The following is a 9,585-nucleotide window of genomic DNA, read 5'->3' on the forward strand; positions in this document are numbered from 1 at the left end:
CTTTCATGAACTCATTTATTTTTTGTTTCATAGTTTATTTGTATCGAGTGATATTTCTGTTATTTCCTTTATTTTGCTGCTTTGTCTGTCAAAACACTTGGAACTCTGGTTTTACAGGTGCAATATAAATAAAGTCTTCTCTGTATGAAACGTCTCAGAGCAGCTGAACCACAGTGATCAGTCTGAGAAGTCTCGCCTTTAAAAACACTTTCAAGTTTCCTTCAGACTGAAGATCAGAAACTTGAAGCTGGAGCTGAATGAGTGACAGTCTAACCTGTTGTTGTTGTTGCTGTTGCTGCTGCAGCAGCAGCCCTGACCCTCACCATGGTGCTGAGGGAGGTCCCCGTGGAGAACATGGCTCGTCCTCTGGGCAGGAACGAGGTCCTCGGTCTTCTCTTCAGACTCACCATCTTTGGAGCCGTCACCTACTTCACCATCAAGTGGATGGTGGATGCCATCGACCCCACCAGGAAGCAGAAGGTGGAGGCTCAGAAACAGGTGAGGGGGGGTGGGGCTTAGAGGGACAGGTGGAGGCTCAGAAACGGTTGAGGGGGGGGGCTTAGAGGGACAGGTGGGGGGGGGTAGAGGGAGGGGTGGAGGGGTGGAGGCTCAGAAACAGGTGAGGGGGGCGGGGCTTAGAGGGACAGGTGGAGGCTCAGAAATGGTTGGGGTGGGCTTAGAGGGACAGGTGGAGGCTCAGAAACGGGTGAGGAGAACATTGAGCTGAGTTAACTTTCTCTAGTTAAATAAAATCCTGGTCACGTGTTTTGATGTTTTCTCCTTCAGGCCGAGAAGTTGATGCGTCAGATCGGAGTTAAAAATGTGAAGCTGTCAGAATACGAGATGAGCATCGCTGCTCACCTGGTCGACCCTCTGACCATGCAGGTAACAAACACAGTACATGAGTACTAACAGTAGTACCAATACAAGAGGTACAATACAAAGGTTGTGAGAAGTATAGTTACATTAATATTGTATTTTCAAAAAGAAGCGAGTCAATAGAATAACATCAGAGGACCTAAAGGGGAGCCCTGTGGAACACCAGTGATTAAAAACACTTAAAACACACAATGTGATGCAGGTTTTACCAGCTAACCTAGCCTTGTGCTAATATACTTAGCCTCATGCTAAAGCTAACCTAGCCTTGTGCTAATATACTTAGCCTCATGCTAAAGCTAACCTAGTCTTGTGCTAATATACTTAGCCTCATGCTCAAGTTTAGTCAATAAATTAAGTTTGTTGTTGTTTTAGAGATTAGTTGTTGTTGATGTTCATTTGGATACTTTGTGATGTTTTAGTTCTGGTTCTGTTCACAAACCAACCAGAGGAGTAAACAGGAAGTCAGCTAACCTGCTGATTGGACGGTGTTGGTGATTGTCGTTCATCAGGATCAAATAGTTATTGTATTTATGACGTATAATAATCACTATTATTAATATTAGACGCCATAAATGATGATGATGGTTGCTAACGCTACGAGCTAACGCTGGAGAGAACATCTGTTGGTAGTTACCCTGTTGATGTCGTCATAATCTATAAATAGATCACATGGAGGGACATCGCCGGTCTGGACGAGGTCATCACAGAGTTAAAGGAGACGGTGATCTTACCTGTTCAGAAGAGACACCTGTTCCAGGGCTCCAGACTACTGCAGCCTCCTAAAGGTGAGACAGGCTGTAGATCAGTGTCATGATGTCATACATTGATTGATGATGTCGTCATGGTAACAGGCGTGCTGCTTTACGGACCTCCTGGCTGCGGGAAAACACTCATCGCCAAGGCGACGGCCAAGGAGGCGGGGTTTCGCTTCATCAACCTGCAGCCGAGCACGTTGACGGACAAATGGTACGGAGAGTCTCAGAAACTAGCTGCTGCTGTCTTTTCATTGGCTGTCAAGCTGCAGCCGTCAATCATCTTCGTGGACGAGATCGGTGAGACACACACACACACACAGACACAGACACACACACAGACAGACAGACAGACAGACAGACAGACAGACAGACAGACAGACAGACAGACAGACAGACAGACAGAGAGCTGTCAATCAAAGGAGGGGCGTGGTCTGAATCATGAGTTTAAACCTATGTTAGTTGTTGTTCCCTCTGTACAGAGCTAGGCTAGCTGTCTCCATCTGTTTCCAGTCTTTATGCTAAGCTAACTAAATGTTGAACTGTTCCTTGAACAGACTCGTTCCTGAGGAGCCGGTCCAGCTCGGACCACGAGGCCACGGCCATGATGAAGGCCCAGTTCATGAGTCTGTGGGACGGACTGGACACAGACCACCACTGTCAGGTACAGACAGACAGGTAGAGACAGAGATAATAATGAGTCTGTTGTTGATGACGTCATCATGTGTGTCAGGTGATCATCATGGGAGCCACCAATCGTCCTCAAGACCTGGACTCTGCTATTCTGAGGAGGATGCCCACCAGGTTCCACATCAACCAGCCTGTAAGTACTCCTAGTGACCCCCATCAGACCAGGACCTGAACCTGTAAGTACTCCTAGTGACCCCCATCAGACCAGAACCTGAGTCTGGTTCTAACTGAGTTGAGATACTTAAATTTCAAAATAAGAGCCCTGGTTTGTTTTGTTCCTTCAGAGTACGAGTCAGAGAGAACAGATCCTGAAACTGATCCTGGAGAACGAGAGCGTGAGTCCCTCGAACGCACCGTGTGGCCTTCACTGACACTCTGTAAACATCACAAGCTTAAAAATCGGATGAAAATACCCAGAATCCTCCTCTCCGAGACCATACAACCTTAAGCCCCGCCTCTGTCCACGTTCTGACCTCTCTCTACCTGCCCGTCTCTCTGCAGGTGGACCTGTCTGTTGACCTGGTTGGCGTTGCCAAAGAGACGGACGGTTTCTCAGGAAGTGACCTCAGAGAGATGTGTCGTGACGCCGCTCTGCTCTGTGTCCGAGACTTCGTCCACACGCAGAACGACAGGTACCTGTCTGTCTGATACTGTTTTAATTAAATATAATTTATCAAATGTTTTATCTTTGATCAATAAACGAAAACAATCACCTGTCTCTCTCTGTCTCCATCTTTACCTCTCTCTAACCGTCTGTCTCTCAGTCCATCGGAGGACTTCATCCGTCCGATCCATCAGTTAGACCTTCAGAAGGCGATCGGTAAGATGAAGAAATCCAAGATGGCCGGCGGTCACAGCGCTCTGCTGCACGCTGCTCTGGACTGAACACACACACACACACACAGGTCACATGACCATTGTGTTATGACATCAGCTTTGCCTGCAGTCGTGGGTTTGATTCCCAACGTACCCGTTTATGTGCCACTTCTCAGAAATAGAAATAAAAACATGAAACAAACGCTGCTTTGAGAATCTTTTAAAATAAGAAGAATGAATTCTTGTTACATTTCCTCTCATTGGGTTCTACTGTACGTACGTACGTACGTACTACACTACCCATGAGCCTCAGCAGCTGTGACATCAGAACTCAAAACAAAAGAACGGATTAAGATCTCTGGATTTTCCATTGACTTCTACAGACTTTCTCCTTGCTTGATCTTTTATTGTGAAACCCCCCACAGCTCTCTTATTTCCTAATAATTTAACCGAAGTTTCCTGAAAAGAAACATAAAATAGAAACTGTTCAATTAAATAAAGAAACTCATTAAGACAACATTCAACATCTCCAGTAGAGTTGGCTGACCTGAAGCAAATGTTAACTATTGATTACAATAAATACATTGGAGGGGAACCTGAACAGTGAAGAATACTTATTCATAAATAACATATGAATAGATATATTAGTACATAACACGTATTCTTTCCGGGGACATGAATAGAAAATTATTAGTAAATAAATGACTTGTAAAAGAAGCTTTGCCTTTTTACTGCAGCGACACGTTCATGAAGTGTACTTTATTATTATGTTATGTTTGAAGAACTGGTCTGTGGTTTATATTTTGTGTTAAGTGTTTCTTGATTCAATAACTCCTTTGGTCCAAATATTAAATATATAATAATTAAGATAAAACATAAGATATAGAATATAAAGTTAATAAAATGTTCTTAATCTACGACAGTAATGGATTCTTTGATCACTTCATCTGTAAACCACAAAGTCACTCTTTATTTACACTTCCTGTTAACTGATGATGTAATTGATGGACAGTGAAATAAACTTGTCAAAACATAAAATGTTTTTGTGTTAAACATTTTAAGTAATAAATCTAAAGTATCAAACTTTAAAGAAACTCATTATTTCAAGTGTTTCACAAGACAAAGTATAATATAAATATATTGTATTTATAAGAAAAGAAACGACAGAGTATGTAAAGTCAGAGCGTCCTGAAACAGGAAGTGTTAGAAATCTGCACGTAAGTAAATATTTAGCAGCCAAATCAAATAGTTTACAGAATGTTTAACTTGTTGTCCATGAATATGAGACATGAGTTTATAGCTGATTAAAGTGAAGGTTAGTGGTTAACAACTCTCGGGTACACTTAAGGTGGACCAAGTCGTTCTCCTTAAAGTGAGAAGTTTTCACAGCATTTTAGTTTTGTAACGGTTTCATTGACAGCATTGATTAGTTATTAACATACCGCGATTATTGAAATGTATAACTTTTAATTCATAAATTAGTTTGTTTGGCTGCGTCGATGACTGTCAACATGTTTCTACACGTTATCTCCAAAAATAAAGAATTATAACATGAAACACTCCGTTGTTCTTCTTCACGAGTGAAAACGTTTATTAAAGCTTTTCAGTGAAAACATTTGGTATCGTTCTGCAGTAACAGGAAGTCAAAGAGTGAAACCTGACGGCCCTTTAAAAAGCTGAGCCTCCATTTGAACTTTTAACTCATTTAGAAACAATGACAGAAAACGATTCTCCCTGAAGACACAAAGTGCCTCATTATCTCCTCAACGGGACTCTTATTGTGAAAAACTTCCACACAGTCGGTTGATCACAGCAGCCTCTGGTGTCCGTTAGAGGAACTGCAGCTTTAAATAAAAAGGATCACATGATCATTTCAATAAATACAGAATAAAAACAGATGAACCCTGAAGTGTCACCAACAAAAAACATCATTTTCTGAACTGACTTAAACATTAAATGGTCACTTCACCAAAATAAAAGACCCAAAAGAAGAAGATCATTAATATCTGTGACGCTCTTTTATCCTCAAGTTATTAATGAATCATCACAGAAACAAATAAGAAATGATGAAATAACATTTAAAATAGTGTTTTTATAATTAATATAATTCATTAAATGCTTATTGAATCGTATTTCTGTGTTTGACTCCAGATGTGAAAACGTGAAGAAGAAACTGCAGGTTTATGAGATTGAAAAATTAGAAACAAAATATTTTTAAAACTTTTAAAAGCATCTCAGTGGACGACTTTGGGACCTTAATCCAGAAGAAATGTGGACGCTCGTCAACGGAGACGAATAAAGTTTGATCCCGTTTGAATTGGGAACAAATGTTGATGTTTGAACATTTAAAAGATCATTTTACGTTCAAGAAAGTGTCAGTTCATCGTAAAACATACATCTTTAGACAGACGACATCACGCTCTCTCTGAAGATACGATGTTTGTCGCTGACTAAACAAGAAAACGTGATGTCACTGTGAACGTAGTGACGTTAGCTCGCTAGCTAACATAGCTACGTTCACAGTGACGAGACGAAGTTCAACACTAAACTAAATGAAGCTACAACGAACTGAAAATATCTTTTAAACGATCAGACATTGACTGTCTCTCTCTCCGATCACTACTGCTCACATGTCATTGGTTGACACAGGGAAGGGGCGGGGCTTGCTGAGGTCGACGCGGCGAAACAGCTTTGATGCAAAAGATCAGTTTTTTACCTTTTTTACCCTTTTTGGTATTTGAAGAAGAACTCATAACGTGATATTAAAGCAGACGGATTCATGAATCTGTTGTTACTGAACATTAAAAAGCTTCTGTTCAGTTTCTCCCCAGCAGGAGGCGCTGAGCTGTGAGTACTGCGTACGTGTACATGTACACTAGTTTCAGTAAACCGATGTATTGATTAAGGCCTCGTGTCTTCACCGTCTCTACCTGCCGCCTCAGAGTTCAATGTTTGGTCCCCGGCCGCCGCTCGTCCCCTCGCATTCCCTGTGGAAGTCGCAGCCGTCCAGCAGGTGGCGGTACACGGCCCGGACGTCCCGGTACAGCGGCGCGTCCTCCGTCTCCAGACCCGGGAATCGAACCGGCGACTCGTTGACGAGCAGCTGCAGCCGTGGGCCTCGCTGGCAGTCGTACAGGACGAAGAGCAGGTTGGCGGCGTACGGGACGATGAGACCGGACCGGAAGCTTCTGCCTGAGAACCACAGAAGAAGAACGTCAGGCGAATCGTGCCTTCACGGCCCCATCCTCTGATTGGACGTGGGGGGGGTGGCGGAACTTCCTACCATGCTGTGAGTGGTAGTTGTCAGCGGTGGGCGGAGTCTCATCCTTGTAGAGTCCCAGCAGGGAGAGGAGGGGGAGGAGCGTCTCGGCGTGACCAATCAGGATGGAGGCCGGCTCAGGAGGAGCATCGGTGGACCTGATGACAATAAAGTTCATTCAAAGCACACTTCTGTCAGCTTCCTGTCCTCTGTGATCCTTTAGAATAAGAGTTTGAATTCACAGTTTACAGATTCATCACGGATCATTTTAAATTATGAAATTTAAATAATATTAGTTTATACTATTACAAATAATAATAATTTATAGTAATATAAATATTTGTAAGAATTATCATTATTACAATGATGATAAAGGTTTATGTAATAATAATTATTATAATAGATAAATAATAAATATGACTTAATAATACATATTATAACACTAGATACATATTAGTTAATAAGTATTGTTATGATAATAAAGTTTATAATATAATAACAATGAATTCATAACAAACAGTTGATAATAATAACTCGTATGTTCCTGTGAGGTCACAGACCTGCGGGGACGTCCAGCTCTGTCCAGAGTCCTGAATACGTGATGGAACAGAGGACAGCTGGACAGACTGTTGATCACATGACCATGAAAACGCATCCAGTACTGCTTCAGGTCAGACTTATACTCCAACACCTGCAGATCACATATTATGAAGATGAACTATTATTATTATTAACACAAGAAGATTTAAAGCTCCACTGATCAATACCTCTGACTAATAATGGATCGATACTTACATCATTTATTTGAATCAACATCCTGTGACTGAAAATACTTTTTAGTTCCATGAAATATCAGTTCATCCTCTGCTGATATTAGCATTACAAGGCATTAACGCCAAATACTCTTAAACTCCAGCCCTAGTTTTAGGCCTCTGCTCGAAAATGGCATACCCATACTAAAGAGACTTCAGTTCTGTAACTACAAGGTCTATTTTAATCATTTTTGATGCTATAATCAGATAACACTTGTGAGATTGTTCAGATGGGTAAATATTGTGTATATGTTGCTGGTTAATATAGTACATGAAGATATTACACAGCTCAAATTGAAAAATTCAGGTTCGCCTGAAACAAAAGCACTTTTATTGATATGTTTTTGAAATACTGCAGCTGGCTGCCTAAAAACTCTCCCAAATCATAGCACAACCGATCAGTAGTCCTAGAATAAAGTTTGGCTGGGATAAAGTGAAGAGTAAGAGGCTTTTAGTACAGAGAGGTCACGCGAGGTCGTCATTTTGGAACCAGCTGTTGCAGCTCTTACATTGTACTTTTATAGACTACATAACTATATATTATTATCATATTATTCAATACATCCAAATACAGCCGTTTGGCATCATTTTGAGAGCCAGGGTCCTCTCAGAGCCTGTTTCTGGCTGTCATCCGTGGGATTGTCTCGTCTGAATTCCAGTTGCTGTGTGTGTATGGGAGTGTAGCTCAGCCTATCATCGGTCGATTTCAGTCAATGAGCCCGCCTTCGACGCGTCAGAGTCCCAGGAAGGCTGTCGTCAAAGCCGGGTGTTGATTGACAGAACTTTCAGCGAGTAAAGATGCAAGAAGTGCCGCGCATCCCCGAGCGTAAAATTACATTCGCCAAAAGTCTGACCACCCACCCATGGCTCCAGCAAGTTAGATTGACCCCCCTTCTACAGGAAACAGATGAGAAACAGACAGGATGTAGTTGCCAACAATGATTCTAGCTTTGAACCGGATAATTTTCGCCTTTATTTTTGTGATTATTCATAAAAGGTAAGCAGATACCAACGATTTTTTTCTGGTGAAGGGAACTGTTGTGTTGCCGTTGTTCACTCACAGCTTTGTACTGGTTTGACAGAGAGAAAAACCGAAGGCATTTATGGGTTCTGCGTCGAATGCTAATGCTAGGCGATGTATGGATTAGCCGTATAGCCGTTAGCTTGGTGTTCCAATATTGAAGCGCAGTAAATAAAACGCAGATTTGTGGCCAGGAATACGTGGTTTTATGCCACATTTTCTAGTTGCTTATATTAGTAGTCTATAGTTGTGTTTGGAGTGTGTAAAAAGTGACTTATATGATAGTGTTGCCCATACGTTGCTGTTTAATCCGGTATATGAAATGTACACATGGACAATAATCGCTATCAATATGACCATTTTTTGGACGATATTTGCTACCCCCCCTAAGCCCGAGAGGGGCGTCGTGTGCAAGTGTGAATAGACAGCACTCCGCTGCATAAAAAAATCACCTTCAAAATAAAAGCACAGGATTTAAAAAAAAACAAATGTTTTCAGGCACCACCAGTTGAGAATCACTGCTTTAAAGTATTTATGGTTCTACATATATTAATCAGACCAGAGATCCTCTGTGAGAGAAGACGCTCCACTCGGGCTCTTTTATTTGGAATTTCTTACCTTTGCATCGTCTTCATCAAACAGGAAACACCACGAAGAGTGAAGAGATTTGATGGAGAGCTCGTAGGAACACAAGAAAAAGGCAGCTTCAACCAGATCTACAGGAGACACAGAGGGATAAACTTCAAGAGACCAGACCAGAGACCAGTGGCTCTGTTTCCGCTGAGCAAAAATATGAATTAGCATGTTTAGAATAAAGCAAAAATCTAAAGTCAAAGTTCTGAGAACTAATTTCCAGATAATAGAAAGAATAAAGTCCAAAACTTGAAAGTAAAACCAAGTGAGAAAACTTTGTGTGTGTAAGTGCGTGAGTGTGTACGCCAGTGTGAGAGTGAGTGTGAGCGTGCAAGTGTGTATCTCTCTCTGAGTGAGTCTGACCTGGTGCGAGAGTGTGCGTGCGAGTGTGCGTGAGTGCGAGTGTGTGTGAGTGCGAGTGTGTAAGTGTGCGTGCGAGTGTGTGAGTGCGAGTGTGTATCTCTCTCTCTCTCTGAGTGAGTCTGACCTGGTGTGAGAGCGTCCTGATGAAGACCTAGTCTCTCCTCCACCTTCCTCCTCACAGTCTTCATCTCTTCTCCGTGTTTGAACTTCTCGACCTCCATCAGAGCCGTGAGGTTCTTCTCCACGCCCTCCACGTAACCACGGCACCGCTCGAAGAAACGCATCAAATCATCGTCCAGCTGGTGAGTTAGCTCTGTAACAGAGCACTACTGCTGTAACAGGGCACTACTGCTGTAACAG

At 42.1% G+C, this 9,585-nt stretch overlaps 2 protein-coding genes across 2 annotated transcripts; one reads left to right on the forward strand and one right to left on the reverse strand.

Moving 5' to 3' along the window:
* The first annotated feature begins 60 nt into the window (after nucleotides 1–60).
* On the forward strand, nucleotides 61–4,170 carry LOC116377909 (ATPase family AAA domain-containing protein 1-B). Its single transcript, XM_031839673.1, has 9 exons — nucleotides 61–498; nucleotides 787–885; nucleotides 1,544–1,664; nucleotides 1,731–1,931; nucleotides 2,189–2,295; nucleotides 2,365–2,454; nucleotides 2,606–2,656; nucleotides 2,823–2,953; nucleotides 3,086–4,170. The coding sequence occupies exons 1-9, from the start codon at nucleotides 325–327 to the stop codon at nucleotides 3,204–3,206; spliced, it is 1,095 nt and encodes a 364-aa protein (XP_031695533.1). The 5' UTR covers nucleotides 61–324; the 3' UTR covers nucleotides 3,207–4,170.
* Nucleotides 4,171–4,701: 531 nt separating this feature from the next.
* LOC116377910 (multiple inositol polyphosphate phosphatase 1-like) lies at nucleotides 4,702–9,579 on the reverse strand. Its single transcript, XM_031839674.1, has 5 exons — nucleotides 9,350–9,579; nucleotides 8,848–8,945; nucleotides 6,957–7,087; nucleotides 6,421–6,554; nucleotides 4,702–6,329 (listed from the first exon to the last, which is right to left on the reverse strand). The coding sequence occupies exons 1-5, from the start codon at nucleotides 9,507–9,509 to the stop codon at nucleotides 6,076–6,078; spliced, it is 777 nt and encodes a 258-aa protein (XP_031695534.1). The 5' UTR covers nucleotides 9,510–9,579; the 3' UTR covers nucleotides 4,702–6,075.
* Nucleotides 9,580–9,585: the final 6 nt, after the last annotated feature.

Source organism: Anarrhichthys ocellatus, unplaced genomic scaffold (genome assembly GCF_004355925.1).
Source record: "Anarrhichthys ocellatus isolate YVR2014 unplaced genomic scaffold, GSC_Weel_1.0 scaffold1837, whole genome shotgun sequence".
In the NCBI taxonomy this organism is placed as follows: Eukaryota; Metazoa; Chordata; class Actinopteri; order Perciformes; family Anarhichadidae; genus Anarrhichthys; species Anarrhichthys ocellatus.